Source organism: Oncorhynchus gorbuscha, unplaced genomic scaffold (assembly GCF_021184085.1).
Source record: "Oncorhynchus gorbuscha isolate QuinsamMale2020 ecotype Even-year unplaced genomic scaffold, OgorEven_v1.0 Un_scaffold_134:::fragment_2:::debris, whole genome shotgun sequence".
Taxonomy (NCBI): Eukaryota; Metazoa; Chordata; class Actinopteri; order Salmoniformes; family Salmonidae; genus Oncorhynchus; species Oncorhynchus gorbuscha.
This window is the reverse complement of record NW_025744633.1, coordinates 180,107-199,014: the sequence shown is the minus strand read 5'-3', so window position 1 is coordinate 199,014 and position 18,908 is coordinate 180,107. Positions and strand designations below refer to the sequence as shown.

General features: G+C 46.6%; 1 protein-coding gene across 1 annotated transcript in view; it reads left to right on the top strand.

Moving 5' to 3' along the window:
* Positions 1-1,312: 1,312 nt before the first annotated feature.
* The window catches only part of LOC124016975 (staphylococcal nuclease domain-containing protein 1-like), a 72,156-nt gene continuing 54,560 nt past the window's right edge, over positions 1,313-18,908 (top strand). The window contains exon 1 of the mRNA XM_046332306.1: positions 1,313-1,451. Coding sequence (XP_046188262.1) covers positions 1,350-1,451 — 102 coding nt within the window. The 5' untranslated portion in view covers positions 1,313-1,349. The remainder of the gene's footprint in view (positions 1,452-18,908) is intronic.

Sequence of the window (18,908 nt, the reverse complement as noted above, 5' to 3'; positions counted from 1 at the left end):
TATAGAGCCAAGTTACTGTTACTCTGTGGATAGAGCCAAGTTACTGTGTATAGAGCCAAGTTACTGTTACTCTGTGTATAGAGCCAAGTTACTGTTACTCTGTATGTTGACTCAGTACTGTTACTCTGTGTATAGAGCCAAGTTACTGTGTATAGAGCCAAGTTACTGTTACTCTGTGGATAGAGCCAAGTTACTGTGTATAGAGCCAAGTTACTGTTACTCTGTGTATAGAGCCAAGTTACTGTTACTCAGCATGTTGACTCAGTACTGTTACTCTGTGTATATATAGAGCCAAGTTACTGTTACTCTATATAGGGTCAAGTTACTGTTACTCTGTGGATAGAACCAAGTTACTGTGACTCTGTATAGGGTCAAGTTACTGTTACTCTGTGGATAGAACCAAATTACTGTTATTCTGTGGATAGAACCAAGTTACTGTTACTCTGTGGATAGAACCAAGTTACTGTTACTGTGTATAGAGCCAAGTTACTGTAACTGTGTATAGAGCCAAGTTACTGTTACTCTGCATAGGGTCAAGTTACTGCTACTCTGTGTATAGAGCCAAGTTACTGTAACTGTGTATAGAGCCAAGTTACTGTTACTCTGTGTATAGAGCCAAGTTACTGTTACTGTGTATAGAGCCAAGTTACTGTTCCTCAGCATGTTGACTCAGTACTGTTACTCTGTGTATAGAGCCAAGTTACTGTTACTCTGTGTATAGAGCCAAGTTACTGTTACTCTGTGTATAGAGCCAAGTTACTGTTCCTCAGCATGTTGACTCAGTACTGTTACTCTGTGTATAGAGCCAAGTTACGGTTACTCTGTGTATAGAGCCAAGTTACTGTTACTCTGTGTATAGAGCCAAGTTACTGTTACTCTGTGTATAGAGCCAAGTTACTGTTACTCTATTTATGATTATTTTTTACACATTTGACTTTTTCTATTATTTCTGTTTTCTGTGTCTATTGTTGGGAAGGGCCCGTAGCTAAGCATTTCACTGTTGGTCTACACCTTGTTGTTTACGAAGCATGTGATGAATACCATTAGAATTGTTTGTTGTCGGACTAAAGCCTTCGCTCTCTCTGTGCTCTGCTCTGTTTAAACTAGGCTCAGTTCAGCTCAGCCCATAGAGCCAATTATCTTGAAAGCAGCTGTCCTCCAAATGGAGCTGCGATGCCTTCCTCACTAACCTCTCTCTCTCTCCACTCTCTCCTCCCTCCCCACTCTATCCCACCATCTCTGTGCCCCTTCACTTCTTTCTCCCACAATATTTCTCCCCCTTCTCTCTCACCCCTCCCTTTCTACCTCCCCTTTGCACTCTCTCTCCTTTTCTCCCTCTCTCCCAGGTGATGCAGGTCGTCAATGCGGACGCCGTCGTGGTCAAGCTTAACTCTGGCGAGTACAAGACCATCCACTTGTCCAGCATCCGACCCCCCAGGATCGAGGGCGAGGTATGCCCCCCCCCCCTCACTGTATCTTTGTGTTGTGTGTTGGTGTCTTGTCCTTGGCTTGGCCACCCTGACACAGAGGATCATTACCAGCTCCATAGGGGCACCTGCTGTCAGAGCCACTGTTTGGAAAGCGTTGATGACCCTTTCCCTCCCCCAGTCTTCTTTGAAAAGGCATTCCTTGTCTGTCTCTCGGTCTCTTCTCTCTGTGTGTCTGTTTCTGTGTCTTTCTCTCTGCCACCCACCTCTGTGTGTTTGATTGCTGCAGAGAAGTGGGCTGATCCATCCTTTCCCTTACTCACAGCTCGCCGCGTGCACACAATGAGAGACAAATGCACACACTGTCATTCACCTCTCATGTACTCCCAGTCACCACTGTAAGACAAGCATGCACACTCACTGTCACTAGGCACGCATACTTAACCGGTCACTACTCTGTCACACTCATGGTATCAGAACACAACTTTCAGTCTGTTCCCTTCTTGTACTCAACAAACACACAGCCCTACCACATCCACATCTGTATATCCCCACTCCTCAATTTGTGTTTCCTCCCATCTCCGCCCCGCTAGAGTCCTAATCAGATTTGTCTTTCTCTGGTCAGGTATAAATTGAAAAGAGAGAGATGGACAGAAATAGTTTTTTAATGAGCCCTTAATGATGGAAGAAGAACAGTAGCTAAATATAGTCATGTGGCCATCGCCAGGACAACCACACTGGAATTAGCTGGCGACCCCTGACCCCGTCTGCTATTGGCCCCATGATGATGATTCGGCACTCAGTGTAATTGGAGGAGATGGCACTTCCTGGCAATTTTTTTAAACCTTTTATTTAACTAGGCAAGTCGGTTAACTTCTTGCGTCGAGCCATCCCGGATCCGGGATAATGACTACAGCCTCAAGCCCATTACCATAACGCAACGTTAACTATTCATGAAAATCACAAATGAAATGAAATAAATCTGCTAGCTCTCAAGCTTAGCCTTTTGTTAACAACACTGTCATCTCAGATTTTCAAAATATGCTTCTCAACCATAGCAAAACTAGCATTTGTGTAACAGTATTGATAGCTAGCATAGCATTTAGCGTTAGCATTCAGCAGGCAACATTTTCACAAAAACCAGAAAAGCATTCAAATAAAATGATTTACCTTTGAAGAACTTCGGATGTTTTCAATGAGGAGACTCTCAGTTAGATAGCAAATGTTCCGTTTGTCCAAAAATATTATTTGTTTAGGAGAAATCATTCCGTTTGGTACATCACGTTTGGCTACCAAAAAAAAAAACGAAAATTCAGTCATCAAAACGCCAAACTTTTTTCCAAATTAACTCCATGATATCGACTGAAACATGGCAAACGTTGTTTTGAATCAATCCTCAAGGTGTTTTTCACATATCTCTTCTATGATATATCGTTTGTGGAAGTGTGCTTTCTCCTCTGAATTCCATTGGAAAATGCCTGCAGTTGAAGATTACGCACCAATTTAGACAAAGGACACTGGGCGGACACCTGGTAAATGTGGTCTCTTATGGCCAATCTTCCAATGATATGCCTACAAATACGTCACAATGCTGCAGACACCTTGGGGAAACGACAGAAAGGGCAGGCTCATTCCTGGCGCATTGACAGCCATATAAGGAGACAATGGAAAACAGAGCCTCAAAAATTCTGCTCATTTCCTGTTTGAAGTATCATCTTGGTATCGCCTGTAGCATTAGTTCTGTGGCACTCACAGATAATATCTTTGCAGTTTTGGAAACGTCAGTGTTTTCTTTCCAAAGCTGTCAATTATATGCATAGTCTAGCATCTTTTTGTGACAAAATATTGCGCTTAAAACGGGCATGTTTTTTTAATCCAATAATGAAATAGCGCCCCCATAGGTTCAAGAGGTTAAGAACAAATTCTTATTTACAACGACAGCCGACCCCGGCCAAACCCGGCCGACGCTGGGCCAATTGTGCGCCAATTGTGCGCTATGGGATTCATAATCACGGCCAGATGTGATGCAGCCTGGATTCGAACCAGGGACTGTAGTGATGCCTCTTGCACTGAGATGCAGTGCCTTAGACCGCTGCGCCTCTCGGGAGCCCGGGTTGCCCCTTACTTCCTCCCCGATGCTGGGCTTTGTCTGAAATGGCACCCTGTTCCCTATATAGTGACTGCATGGTACCCCCTTACCACTGATACCAGGTCAGTTTACCATCCCCTCTAATGGTTAAGGTTGTGGGTTGGATAATCTGATCATAGATCATTGTTGAGGACCAGAAACAACTTCTACCTAGACTATGATTGCGTGATGGTTCAACACTAACCGAGACTGAGGAGGCATTTCCTGTTTCCCTTTCTCCTACCTGCATTGTTCCTAGTTGTCAAGTACATTCAGTACGCCAGCCTTCTCTCCTGCTGTCCTTCAGCCTGCGTCAATAGGCAGTCGTTGGTATTGGAGAGGAGCAGTTAGCAGAAGAATCCTACTTCTATGGCCTCGAGTCCTGAGAGCAACTTGGAGGAGTTGAGTATCTCTTGTGAGCAGTAACAGGCTTTTTGTTTCTGACGCAAGCCAGTTCAATTTGGACTATTATCTCATAGAAGCTCTTTGTGGCTGGAAGACAAAGAAGAGCGATATACAAAAAGCCTCATTGGTGAATTCTTGTACTGTATTTAATGAAGCTGACAATAACTATTAGTCACCAATGTGCTGACTGACGTATCTAAAATGAATGAATGAAAAATGTCTGCAGTCTCCTAAATGACTGAAATGTTAATGTGTTGCTGTAAGTGTTGGGTGTTCTGAGGGTGCTGGAATCCCTGTGAGGACAGAACGTTGTTTCCTACCAAGAGTGGCTCAATATCTTCTCATAGGCAGTTCATTACGTAGGATGCATCTCATTGTACAACGGGGCCAGTGTGATTGCAGGCTTTTGTTCTAGCCAAGCAGCAACACGTCTACTTCAACTCATCAGTCTTGATTGGTGATGAGTAGAATCAGGTGTGTTGCTGCTTGGCTGGAACGAAAGCCTGCACCCCACAAACCTTGTATTGGGTGCTCAGGTGCTTTGGACAGATACGGCTAAAGAAACACTTCACATGCGGACAAGGCAGTGTCGGAGCAAATATATGCTGCAGGCCTTTTGTCTGTTGGTTTTGAATACCTTTCAATACTTACTAGTCAGCAGGTGGATTTAAAACGCTTGTTGTCGTATACCGAAATGGGCACAATACACATTCAAATGAAGCGTATGCCGGGTTAAAGCTTTTTAATGTCTGATTTGTATCTTTATTAGTTTTTTGATAGCCTACTCAGAATGGCATAATCTCTTCTAATTTAGACTGGAGGTGTCTGAAGATCGTCATGGGGATTTCTATTCATATTGTAATGTTTAATTATTGCAGAAGGGAGAACATTAATCTGTCAATATAGACCATGTTTAGCAGTTGGAGGCTTATAGATTTTACACACACTTTTTCTTCTATTACCCTTCATGCTGCATCTTCCCCTCCTCCCTTGTCCCCTCCTCCTCACCCTCTCTCCCTTCCATTGTTAGCGTCTCAGATCATTAGGAGGATACTTTGTACTCCTCCTCTCTCTGTCTCTCTCCTTCTTTCCCTCTGTTCCCTTCCCTTTCACCCTTATTGCTCTCATTCTCTGTCCCCCGTCTCATTCTCTGTCCCCCGTCTCATTCTCTGTCCCCCGTCTCATTGAATTCAATTCATTATTCTATTATTATTCTATTATTCAATTATTTATTGGCATGGGAAACATGTGTTAACATTGCCAAAGCAAGTAAGGTAGACAACATAAAAAGTGAATATATAAGGTGAAAAACAACAAAAATGAACAGTAAACATTACACATACAGAAGTTTCAAAACAGTAAAGACATTACAAATGTCATATTATATATCATTCTCTGTCCCCCGTCTCATTCTCTGTCCCCTGTCTCATGCCCTGTCTCATGCCCTGTCATGCCCTGTCCCTTTTTTGTCCCCTGTCATGTTCTGTTCCCTGTCTCTGGTGCGTTGTCGTCTCTTGTTGATCAGAGTGGTATACTATGAAACAAGCTAGATCTACTCCGGATAAATACATGTATTTTGTCACATACACCAGATAGGTGCAGTGAAATGTGTTGTATTACAGGGTCAGCCATAGTAGTATGGTGATGGTGACGATGCTGAAACATCAATCCTATGGTGTGAAATGGACTTTTAGAATAGTTTTTATTTGATTACTTATCGTTAATGCCGTCTTTGCTGTGCTGATCAATGCACAGGTATCTTTTCCTCCCACCTCTCACTCCTTCTTTACCTTGTGGCCATAGACATATAATACATCAACTCAGCAAAAAAAGAAACGTCCTATTTCAGGACCCTGTCTTTCAAAGATCATTAGTAAAAATCCAAATAACTATACAGGTCTTCATTGTAAAGAGGTTAAACACTGTTTCCTATGCTTGTTCAATGAACAAGCTGGTTGTCCTCGCGGTGAATCGTCCTCGCAGTGGCAGACCGTGTAACCACACCTGCACAGGATCGGTACATCCGAACATCACACCTGCGGTACAGGGTGGCAACATCAACTGCCCGAGTTACACCAGGAACGCACAATTTCTCTCAGTGCTTAGACTGTCCGCAATAGGCTGAGAGAGGCTGGACTGAGGGCTTGTAGGCCTGTTTTAAGGCAGGTCCTAACCAGACATCACTGCCAACAACGCATCTTCGCTGGACCAGACAGGACTGGCAAAAAAGTGATCTTCACTGACGAGTGGCTGTTTTGTCTCACCGGCGGTGATGGTCGGATTCGCGCTTATTGTCGAAGGAATGAGCGTTACACCGAGGCCTGTAGTCTGGAGCAGGATCGATTTGGAGGTGGAGGATCCGTCATGGTCTGGTCACAGCAATATTGCCTGCAATGACAACAAGCTCAGTCCAATCTCAACGCTGTGCGTTACAAGGAAGACATCCTCCTTCCTCATGTGGTTACCTTCCTGCAGGCTCATCCTGACATGACCCTCGAGCATGACAATGGCACTGGCCATACTGCTCCTTCTGTGCGTGTTTTCCTGCAAGGCAGGAATGTCAGTGTTCTGCCATGGCCATCACAGATACTTGATCACAATCCCATTGAGCATGCCTGGGACCTGTTGGATCGGAGGTTGAGGACTGGGGCCATTCCCCCCGGAAATGTCTGGGACCTGTTGGATCGGAGGGTGAGGACTAGGGCCGTTCCCCCCAGAAATGTCTGGGACCTGTTGGATCGGAGGGTGAGGACTAGGGCCGTTCCCCCCAGAAATGTCTGGGACCTGTTGGATCGGAGGGTGAGGACTAGGGCCGTTCCCCCCAGAAATGTCTGGGACCTGTTGGATCGGAGGGTGAGGACTAGGGCCGTTCCCCCCAGAAATGTCTGGGACCTGTTGGATCGGAGGGTGAGGACTAGGGCCGTTCCCCCCCAGAAATGTCTGGGACCTGTTGGATCGGAGGGTGAGGACTAGGGCCGTTCCCTCCAGAAATGTCTGGGACCTGTTGGATCGGAGGGTGAGGACTAGGGACGTTCCCCCCAGAAATGTCTGTGACCTGTTGGATCGGAGGGTGAGGACTAGGGACGTTCCCCCCAGAAATGTCTGGGACCTGTTGGATCGGAGGGTGAGGACTAGGGCCGTTCCCCCCAGAAATGTCTGGGACCTGTTGGATCGGAGGGTGAGGACTAGGGCCGTTCCCCCCAGAAATGTCTGGGACCTGTTGGATCGGAGGGTGAGGACTAGGGCCGTTCCCCCCAGAAATGTCTGGGACCTGTTGGATCGGAGGGTGAGGACTAGGGACGTTCCCCCCAGAAATGTCTGTGACCTGTTGGATCGGAGGGTGAGGACTAGGGCCGTTCCCCCCAGAAATGTCTGGGACCTGTTGGATCGGAGGGTGAGGACTAGGGCCGTTCCCCCCAGAAATGTCTGGGACCTGTTGCATCGGAGGGTGAGGACTAGGGCCGTTCCCCCCAGAAATTTCTGGGACCTGTTGGATCGGAGGGTGAGGACTAAGGCCTTTCCCCCCAGAAATGTCTGGGATCGGAGGGTGAGGACTAGGGACGTTCCCCCCCAGAAATGTATGTGACCTGTTGGATCGGAGGGTGAGGATTAGGGACGTTCCCCCCAGAAATGTCCGGGACCTGTTGGATCGGAGGGTGAGGACTAGAGCCGTTCCCCCCCAGAAATGTCCGGGGCCTGTTGGATCGGAGGGTGAGGACTAGGGCCGTTCCCTCCAGAAATTTCTGGGACCTGTTGGATCGGAGGGTGAGGACTAAGGCCTTTCCCCCCAGAAATGTCTGGGATCGGAGGGTGAGGACTAGGGACGTTCCCCCCCAGAAATGTATGTGACCTGTTGGATCGGAGGGTGAGGATTAGGGACGTTCCCCCCAGAAATGTCCGGGACCTGTTGGATCGGAGGGTGAGGACTAGAGCCGTTCCCCCCCAGAAATGTCCGGGGCCTGTTGGATCGGAGGGTGAGGACTAGGGCCGTTCCCTCCAGAAATTTCTGGGACCTGTTGGATCGGAGGGTGAGGACTAAGGCCTTTCCCCCCAGAAATGTCTGGGATCGGAGGGTGAGGACTAGGGACGTTCCCCCCCAGAAATGTATGTGACCTGTTGGATCGGAGGGTGAGGATTAGGGACGTTCCCCCCAGAAATGTCCGGGACCTGTTGGATCGGAGGGTGAGGACTAGAGCCGTTCCCCCCCAGAAATGTCCGGGGCCTGTTGGATCGGAGGGTGAGGACTAGGGCCGTTCCCTCCAGAAATGTCTGGGAACTTGCAGGTGCCCTGGTGGAAGAGTGGGGTAACATCTCACAGCAAGAACTGGCAAAGCTGGTGCAGTCCATGAGGAGGAGATGCACTGCAGTACTTATTGCAGCTGGTGGCCACACCAGATACTGACTTACTTTTGATTGTGAACCTCCCCCTTTTTTCAGGGACACATTATTCCTTTTCTGTCAGTCACATGTCTGTGGAACTTGTTCATCTTATGTCTGTTGTTGATACTTGTTATGTTCATACAAATATTTACACATGTTAAGTTTGCTGAAAATAATCGCAGTTGACTGTGAGAGGACGTTTTTTTGTTTTGCTGAGTTTAGAAGGGTTTTGTGACCTCTGACCCTGGTAATTTGACTGTTAAATTCATGGGTACACTAGCAATGGCTTCCAGTCTGGTCTTGAATGGGAACTATCATCTATGGATTATGTCTCTGGTTGGTTGCGGCTGTCAGTATGTATTTAGAAATTTGTGAAAACCATCTCAGGAAGCAAATCCTTTACTAAATGTGTAATGTGATAGGTATTTTAAAATGTAAAAATAATTTGATTTAATAAAATATTTAATCAGTCGTCTTCTTCAAATGTTGGAAATGATGACGTTATCTTTGCAAGAGGGAGGATATCTGATTTCATTGGTCTTCAACTCGTGGCTCGGACACTTCATTCAGTATAAATTGAGTTAGCTCTGAGATAGCCTTTTAGTTCTGAAGGATTCGTTGGGATAAACATGTTTACCTGGCTAAAGGGTGTGCCACTTTTGCAATACTGGTTATCCTGAGTTGAACTCGGTTGACCAAAGTTACCTCTAACTCCTAAAACCTGATTCGTAGTATAGGGCTCCGGTAGCTCTGTTTTCCACTCTTTATCCTTTGCAGAGTCATTGCTTGCCTCATTGGCCAGTGTGTCTGTACAGTATGCCTCTGCTTCCTTTGTTGTGACAGACATGTCTGCATCTCTCTTCATCCATCCACCTACTCCTCCTCCATCTCTTCAATCTCCCTGCCTTCTAATTCTCTCCCTCCTTTTCTGTAGTTCTCTCTCTGTACCCCCCCCCCCCCTCTCTCTTTCTCCCTCTCTGGCTGTACCAGATGCGTTGACAGCATGTACTTTGTGCTCCATTGCACGGTCGTATGTTTGGGGAAGGCTGGGAGAGGGGTTAAGACCAGCATATGGAGACAAAGATGTGCTTTCACTGCTGTCTGTGGCTCTGTCTCTGTGGCTCTGTCTCTGTGGCTCTGTCTCTGTGGCTCTGTCTCTGTGGCTCTGTCTCTGTGGCTCTGTCTCTGTGGCTCTGTCTCTGTGGCTCTGTCTCTGTGGCTCTGTCTCTGTGGCTCTGTCTCTGTGGCTCTGTCTCTGTGGCTCTGGCTCTGTGGCTCTGGCTCTGTGGCTCTGGCTCTGTGGCTCTGGCTCTGTGGCTCTGGCTCTGTGGCTCTGGCTCTGTGGCTCTGGCTCTGTGGCTCTGGCTCTGTGGCTCTGTGGCTCTGTGTCTCTGTCTCTGTGTCTCTGTGTCTCTGTGTCTCTGTGTCTGCGGCGCTGTCTCTGTTCTATTAGCTAACCCTAGTGTTACGTAAAGGCCAAAAGCGACGCCCAGAGTAGGAAGGACACATGCATACTGACACACTACAGCATTTGTCCTTGAGAGAAAGTGTTTGAGAGTTGGAAGTTGAAGGAGGTCACCATGCAGTGTTGCTGGTCCAGTTGTCTGACGTGTTTCCGGGGTGACAGAAATGTCACCACGTACGTGCAGTATGTGTAGGGTGACATCTCTGCTAGCCCTTCTTTCCCTACTGCCAGATGTCTGCTAAATGCTAATCTCACTCCTGATCAGTTGCCTGATTTAGTTAGGAAGCCCACACATGTTCTCCTAAGCTGCCTGTGTCAGTAGACAGACTGGATTTGGCTTCTCATAAGTAGTCTTATGTGCACGCTCACAGCTTGTGGCTACAGTGCCTTCTGTGACCTCCCTCAGTTCCATAGTAAAAGACCGGGTACCCCCTCCCTGTCCCTCCAAGCTGAATTGGGACTTTGGGTAGTTTCCAGGGCCTGTCCTGTGTGTGTGTGTCCGTATGGGGAGATTCCAGGGCCAGTGTGTGTGTGTGTGTGTGTGTGTGGCCGTATGGGGAGATTCCAGGGCCAGTCCTGTGTGTGTGGCCGTATGGGGAGATTCCAGGGCCAGTCCTGTGTGTGTTTGTGGCCGTATGGGGAGATTCCAGGGCCAGTCCTGTGTGTGTGTGTGGCCGTATGGGGAGATTCTAGGGCCAGTCCTGTGTGTGTGTGTCCGTATGGGGAGATTCCAGGGCCAGTCCTGTGTGTGTGTGTGTGTCCGTATGGGGAGATTCCAGGGCCAGTCCTGTGTGTGTGTGTCCGTATGGGGAGATTCCAGGACCAGTCCTGTGTGTGTGTGTGTGTGGCCGTATGGGGAGGTTCCAGGGCCAGTCCTGTGTGTGTGTGTGTGGCCGTATGGGGAGGTTCCAGGGCCAGTCCTGTGTGTGTGTGTGTGTGGCCGTATGGGGAGGTTCCAGGGCCAGTCCTGTGTGTGTGTGTGTGGCCGTATGGGGAGGTTCCAGGGCCAGTCCTGTGTGTGTGTGTGTGTGTGTGTGTGTGGCCGTATGGGGAGGTTCCAGGGCCAGTCCTGTGTGTGTGTGTGTGTGTGTGTCCGTATGGGGAGGTTCCAGGGCCAGTCCTGTGTGTGTGTGTGTGTGTGTCCGTATGGGGAGATTCCAGGGCCAGTCCTGTGTGTGTGTGTGTGTGGCCGTATGGGGAGGTTCCAGGGCCAGTCCTGTGTGTGTGTGGCCGTATGGGGAGGTTCCAGGGCCAGTCCTGTGTGTGTGGCCGTATGGGGAGGTTCCAGGGCCAGTCCTGTGTGTGTGTGTGGCCGTATGGGGAGGTTCCAGGACCAGATGCGATGACCAGTGACAACCGCTGCCAAGCCTTCTGCTCTTCTGCATGACCCCCCACTCTCTTTCCCTTTCTGGTTGCTGGGACTTCCTCCAACCATGGGACATGGTTTGATTGACAGCCTGTGGGACCAATGGTGACTAGCCACAGTGAAACGTGACTTCATGTTAAGGGTACCAACCCTTTTAGGCTTTGCTTCCTCTCTCTCCCCCCTCTGGGCGCCTCTCTGTTCTCTTTTTCACTCAACCATGTACTCTTCCCCTCTTACTTTCTCATCCCTCCCATCTGTCTCCTTCCCTCTCTCCTCTCCTCTCTGGTGTGGCAGTGGTGTATTTTCAGATGCAAGTTATTTTGAGCAGGCCGGGTTGGAGTCAGCTCTTTTTCCCCTCCCTCTCTCTCCAGCCAGCCTCTGCAGCAGTAGCAGGCAGCAGGACAAGCCTGAAGAAAACGCAATAGTAGATGGGGGAGATGTCAGAACAGCTCAATGAGTCACTGTTATACCCACTCCCTCCCTGTGTGTGTGTAATGGGGGCTTAACGTATAGCATAAGAGATGACGACAAACCGTCGTCTTTATGTAATGGGAAGCAACACAGGAAGTGTCTCATCCTTAGGTGGAATGTATAGTTCTGACTCATTGCTCTAGTGTGCATGTCTCATACTTATGAGGACAGAATAGCCTCCTTTCATCTCTACAGCTAAACTTTGTGTGTGTGTCATCTGCGTACAGTATCTATTTTGCCATCCATGTGCCTGGTGTTATTTTGCAGTCTGTATGTATTTAGTGGAAGATGTTATTGTCTGTAGTTCTTCCCCTCTTTGTTTTGCTCTGCTCATGCCCTCACCCCTCTTGTTCTCTCGCCATCTATCTCACTCCCTCATGCCTTCATACCCCCCTTCCTCCCTCATGTCTCTCCATGCGTTCTCTTCATTTTGTTGTGCCTGTGGCCTCCAGCGTGGCGCACTGACCCCGTCATCTGGGGTCGTCCCACTGCACTTCCCCCGTGACTCATCTCACGCCCCATTGGCTGTTTGACATTTCGCCATACGCCGGTTGGACCCCGTGCTCCTTGCCTGCGATTGGCTGAAAGTTTTTGGCCCACGCACAACCCAGCAGCTCTTATGTCATCGCCTACGATAGAGGAGGAGGAGGAGATGATGATGATGATGATGATGATCTCAGTGAGATTGACAGTGGAGTTAGCGGGGAGTGTGTTAGCTAGCTACGTCAATGGGTCAACCTGCGTAGCACTGTGTGATGTGGTAGTACGGAAAACATACCCAGACGCAAGAGAAACGGGGACAGCTGCTGTGACTTTAATAAGTAAAAACATCTTACCTTAGGATACTTCACACGATGACTCTTCCAGAAATGTCTGTCGTTGAAGATCGTAGAGGGTGGGGATGTTGTAGTGAAAGTGTGTGTCTGTCGTTGAAGATCGTAGAGGGTGGGGATGTTGTAGTGAAAGTGTGTGTCTGTCGTTGAAGATCGTAGAGGGTGGGGATGTTGTATTGAAAGTGTGTGTCTGTCGTTGAAGATCATAGAGGGTGGGGATGTTGTATTGAAAGTGTGTGTCTGTCGTTGAAGATCATAGAGGGTGGGGATGTTGTAGTGAAAGTGTGTGTCTGTCGTTGAAGATCATAGAGGGTGGGGATGTTGTAGTGAAAGTGTGTGTCTGTCGTTGAAGATGGATGACTGCTGCTTGGGAACCAGTCTCTTCAGCTAATCCACTTTCTATAGTCCATGTCATGTGCCAAAGATACTGGTCTCTTGCTATCTTCAAATATAAACATTCTATCATTAATGAGTTCCAGGAGAACCCAGGAGTTGGTGTGTGTGTGTGTGTGTGTGTGTGTGTGTGTGTGTGTGTGTAAGCACAGTGCTTGTTGACATGGCTGGGGTGTGTTTGTGAGCTAGCACCATGTATGTCTTGTATTAAAGCTCCTCTTTCCCTCCCTCTGTCCCTCTCTCTACAACAGTTTCATGCTCATTTATTTAGGGAGGTCTTTACACATGCAGTCAGTCTTAAATGCAGGTCGTTTCTCTAAGGCCCCCAATGTACAGTTCCATCTTCAATGTTCGTTCTCTCTCTCTACAGGCTAGCCAGCGTGCCCACGCCATAAACACTCTGCTGTGTCTGCACACACAAAATGCACTCCACGCGCAGCACCTTGCAAGAGTATTCAGGCCCCTTGGTTTTCTTCAGTTTGTGTTACAAAGTGGGATTACAACGCATTGAATTATTTTGTTTTTGTAAAATACTTAATTTAAAAAAAAGAAAAAAAAGTGAATAACTGAAATATAGTTGTTGCTTAAATAGTAAGCCTCTTTGTTTTAGGCAAGGCTAAATGAGTATAGGAGTACGATGTGGCTTTCCATTGAACCTTTATTAAACTAAGCAAGTCAGTTTAGAACAAATTCTTATTTACAATGCTGGCCTACCGGGGCAGAAAGACAGATTTTTACCTTGTCAGCTCGGGGATTCGATCCAGCAACCTTCCGGTTACTAGTCCAACGCTCTAAAACCTAGGCTACCTGCCACCCCGAAACGGGGACTGTGTGAATTAATAGGGGTTGAACTAACCCTTCTTCTGCCCCCCCCCACACACACACACACACACACACTACCGTTCAAAAGTTTTTAGAACATTTCAAGGGTTTTTATGTCTTTTACTATTTTCTACATTGTAGAATAATGGTGAAGACATCAAAACTATGAAATAACACATGGAATAGTGTAGTAACCAAATAAGTGTTAAACAAATTGAAATATATTTGAAATTCTTCAAATAGCCACCCTTTGCCTTGATGACAGCTTTGCACACTCTTGGCATTCTCTCAAACAGCTTACATTTACATTTACATTTAAGTCATTTAGCAGACGCTCTTATCCAGAGCGACTGGAATGCTTTTCAACAGTCTTGAAGGAGTTCCCACATATGCTGAGCACTTGTTGGCTGTTTTTCCTTCACTCTGCTGTCTGACTCACCCCAAACAATCTCAATTTGGTTGAGGTTGGAGGGTTGTGGAGGCCAGGTCATCTGATGTAGCACTCCATCACGTTCCTTCTTGTTCAAATAGCCCTTACGCAGCCTGGAGGTGTGTTGGGTCATTGTCCTGTTGAAAGACAAATGACAGTCCCACTAAGCCCAAACCAGATGGGATGGCGTATCGGTGCAGAATGCTGTGGTAGCCATGCTGGTTAAGTGTGCCTTGAATTCTAAATAAATCAGTGTCACCAGCAAAGCACCCCCACACCATAACACCACCTCCTCCATGCTTCACGGTGGGAAATACACATGCAGAGATCATCCGTTCACCCACACAGTGTCTCACAAAGACACAGCGGTTGGAACCAAAAATATCAAATTTAGACTCTAGACCAAAGGACAGATATCCACCGGTCTAATGTCCATTGCTCGTGTTTCTTGGCCCAAGCAAGTCTTCTTCTTATTGGTGTCCTTTTTAGTAGTAGTTTCTTTGCAGCAATTCAACCATGAAAGCCTGACTCATTAAGTCTCCTCTGAACAGTTGATGTATCTGTCAATTGAACTCTGAAGCGTTTATTTGAGCTGCAATTTCTGAGGCTGGTAACTAATGAAGTTTTCTTCTGCTGCAGAGGTAACTCTTGGTCTTCCATTCCTGTGGTGGTTCTCATGAGTCAGTTTCATCATAGTGCTTGATGGTTTTTGACCATGTCTTAAAGTAATGATGGACTGTTGTTTCTCTTTGCTTATTTGAGCTGTTCTTGCCATAATATGGAGTTGGTCTTTTCCACAAATTAACTTTTTTAAGAAGGCACACTTGTTAATTGAAATGCATTCCAGGTGACTACCTCATGAAACTGGTCGAGAGAATGCCAAGAGTACGCAAAGCTGTCATCAAGGCAAAGGGTGGCTACTTTGAAGAATCTAAAATATAAACACTTTTTTGGTTCCTGCATGATTCGATTTGTGTTTTTTCATAGTTTTGAGGTCTTCACTATTATTCTACAATGTAGAAAACAGTACAAATAAAGTGAAACCCTTGAGTGAGTAGGCGTTCTAAAACTTTTGACCGGTAGTGTACATACATCCATCTGTAAGGTCCCTCAGTCAAGTATTGAATTTCAAGCACAGGTTCAACTACAAAGACCAAGGAAGCTTTTTGAAAGCCTCATAAAGAAGGGCAGTGATTGGTAGATGAGTAATAATAACAAATCAGACACTGAATATATCTCGATGCACGGTGAAGTTAGTAATTATGTTGTGGGTGATGTATCGAACCACTCGGGTACCTCAAAGATGCAGTCTTCTGAGGTGCAGGTGGTGATGGAAACTGCTCAGCGATGTTACCATGAAGCTGTTGTAGATTTTGAAATGAACAAAGTTCAGTGTCTGTGATCGGAGAAAGCTGAGGATGGATCGATATTGTAATGATGCCACAATGATGAACTACATGACAGAGTGAATAGAAGAATACAGAACAGTCAAAAATGCTCCTTGTTTACAAAAAGTCACGGAAGTAATCCTGCAAATATACACAGCAAAGGAATATACTTTTTGGTCTAAATGCAAAGCCTTCTGTTTTGGGCAAATCCAACATATCACTGCGGAACTGCCTCATTTTCCAGCATGGTGGTGGCTGTATCATGGTATGGGTATGCTTGACATCGCCAAATACTGGGGAGTTTTTCAGGATAAAAAGAAACTGAATGGAGCTAAGCAAAAGCAACATCCCTGCTTCAGTCTGCTTTACACCAGAGACTGGAAGAGGAATTCCCCGTTCAGCAGTACAACAACCTAAAACACAAGGCCAAATCTACACTGGAGTTGCTTACCAAGAAATATATGTTCCTGAGTGGCCAAGTAACAGTTTGGACCTAAATCTGCTTGGAAATCTATGGCAGGACTTGAAAATGGCTGTCTAGCCATGATCCCCAGCAACTTGACAAACCTTGAAGAATTTTGAAAATAATAATGGGCAAATATTGCACAATCCAGGTGTGCCAAAACGGTCTTATAGACTTACCCAAGAAGACTTACAGCTGTACGCAATGGCAAAGGTGTTTCTAACATGTATTGACTCATGAAGCTGTTTTTGTATCTTAAAAAACAACTTTTTGACAGATTAATTTGTGTAATTGTTGGTAAAAAAAAAGACAGATTCAAATCCCACTTTGTAACAATAAAATGTGAAGAAATCCATGGGGTCGGAATACTTTAACAAGGCATTGTACACACACGCACATGCACACACACATGCATGCACCAGCACATTCCACACCACATGACACCCATCCTTAGGGTCAGTAGGGCGTGAACCCCCCCCCCCCCACTTGTTTTTTTCAATCCCTTACAGATACGCTGCTATTTACAAGCCAGCGTCATGTTTTTGTGCTAGTCATACATTTAGTCTCAACCAGGGGCCATTTATAGTGAAAGGAATTTACCCCAATAGAGTATAAGTCCCAGAGGGAATTATGTTGATATTAGTGTCACATTGGGACTAAGTGCATCGCCATCAAATAGGACTTTCTCTACAACCTTCAGTTGTAGCATTGGATATAATGGTGGGGGAAAGGACGGGGGATCTGACTCCAAGACACTTTCACGTTGACTAGCTAGCCCATTCTATATGATTTCCTCTTTTGTGTTCAGTCAATGAATTATGGATAACTCTTGTTGATAACTCTGCAAAATTCCGGGAACTTTTTCAAGAAATTCCCTGGTTTTCCATGGTAGGAGGGAATAAGAAGGAACTCCAGATTCCAGAAATCCTCTAACCAGGATTTTGGGAAACCAGGGAATTCATTGTATTTACATTATCCGTACAGTTATATATCCAACTGTCTCAATCCTCTGAAATGCCTTCCTGTCCGTGTCGTCTTTCAATATTGTCACTGTTAATGAAGGGAATGACGGCTTAAATGGGTATTAGAACACGTCCCCTGTTTCTCTTGCTCATTTATCACAGATCGATGCCATCCTTTGAGGCCTTAAGTTAGCTTGAGTGTGTATTGTACAGACATGCTACCTACCATGAACATCAATAGGCCTACAGGACTGTGAAATGGGCAGAGCAATGTTTTTGAGCATTTTCTATCATGTGCTGTAAAAGGTGGAAGCAGGATGAGTCTGACGTTAGACATCGCCAATTGTTGACAGTAGAACAGTATATTAGTTGATATGGCCAGTTTGTGTGGAGGCTCAGTAGCTGCAGTCATACAAAATGCATTCGACCCAACGCATGGTGAAATATTGTGTGGTTCCTGCGGATCAATGCCGCCTATCCATTCCCAGGCCTTGTGGAATCGTTTTATGGCCCTCTTTAAAAAAAAAAGAAAAGAGAAGTGATTTAGGGCCTTTTCGTTCCATCTCTCGCTCCCAGCCACTTGTATTTTATTGTTTCATTGCCATGGTTACTGGGACGCTGTGTCCTCACACAAGGTGACATTAGATGTGTCCTTGGGTCACATGGGCTCGTTGTGTCCGCTCTAGGGGATAGAATCTCTACACAGATATTTATAGTTTGAGATTTAGATGGATAGAGGATGTCCTCTCTTCCCCTCTCTTTTCCTCATCTTCCTCCTCAAATCTCTGTCTGCCTCGCTATCTGTCAGTCTTCTTTCTCTCCTCTTGTTCCTCCTGATGGGTTTCACACTCCTGTAGAACAGTGGAGACGATAGGTCTGTGTCCTCTGTCTCTCTCTCTGTGTGTGTCTCTCTCTCTCTCCTCTCTCTTCTCTCCCCTCTCTCTCTCTAATTGGCACAATACAGTACAGCTGACATTTAGGTCTTTTTCCCTCCTGACTTGGATCCTTTCTTGAGCGAAACACCTCATTAACAAATGTTTGAGTGTCTTTCTGCGAGGTGAAGTAGCGTGAGTAGTCTTGACCCAAGTGTAGTTGTATCTGGGCATGGTACCATCAGCTGATAAAGGGCCTTGGCAGGCACAAAATGGAGGAGTTTCAGAGAGTCAGTGAAAGCCTATTAACACCCATGTAACTGTGCACCGAGGTAAAGGTCATGTGGTAAACCTCCTTAGACACATCATGGTGGATTCAGTCCCTAGGCAGTATACCAAAGACCCCCTAATCCCAAGGTAACTGAGCTTCAATGAAAGACCTTTGTGAAGCCCCAGCGGAAACAAAATGGAGGTCTGTGGCTCTGGGAATCAGCAGGAGGGGAGTTCCATTGGCCAGGTGTGAGATTGATTAGCTTACCTCTCAAAAGCACTGCGCTTCACTGAGCTGGAGAGAGGGGTGGTGGGGGGGAGATTGAGGAGAGGGGGGGGCTAATCGACCCAAACATCATTATACTTTGGCCAAGGTTAACGGAAACCACATTAGGCGGTTAAGATTGTGATTTCTGCCGTGGCTGGAGTCCCTCCTGTGAAGTCAGGTGCCTGGCTCACGCGGTCAGGTCAACTCTTTTGAACAATGTCCTCTAATTGCTAAGGGCGCTAGGCTAGCGTAAGTAGGCACATTCAGAGGGAATCTGTTCCAAGGGAAATGGAGCGTGGGTGTGGGCGCAGTTTTGTAACGATGGTTTCTCTTTCTATAAAGTGAGGGGTGGGCTTCTCCACCCAAAGCCCATGCTCCTGTGAGAGACACTGCCCCCTGTTGCCTCTTCTCCAGAACTTTCCATATGCTCAGCTGCACAGCACACGTGTCAGCACTGACACAAGGAGAACGACTAGAACATCCCAAAGGAGGAGAGGAAAGGGCGAGCGCTGTGTGTGTGTGTGGTGGAGAGATAATAATGGTCTTTATAGAATGGGCGTCAAAC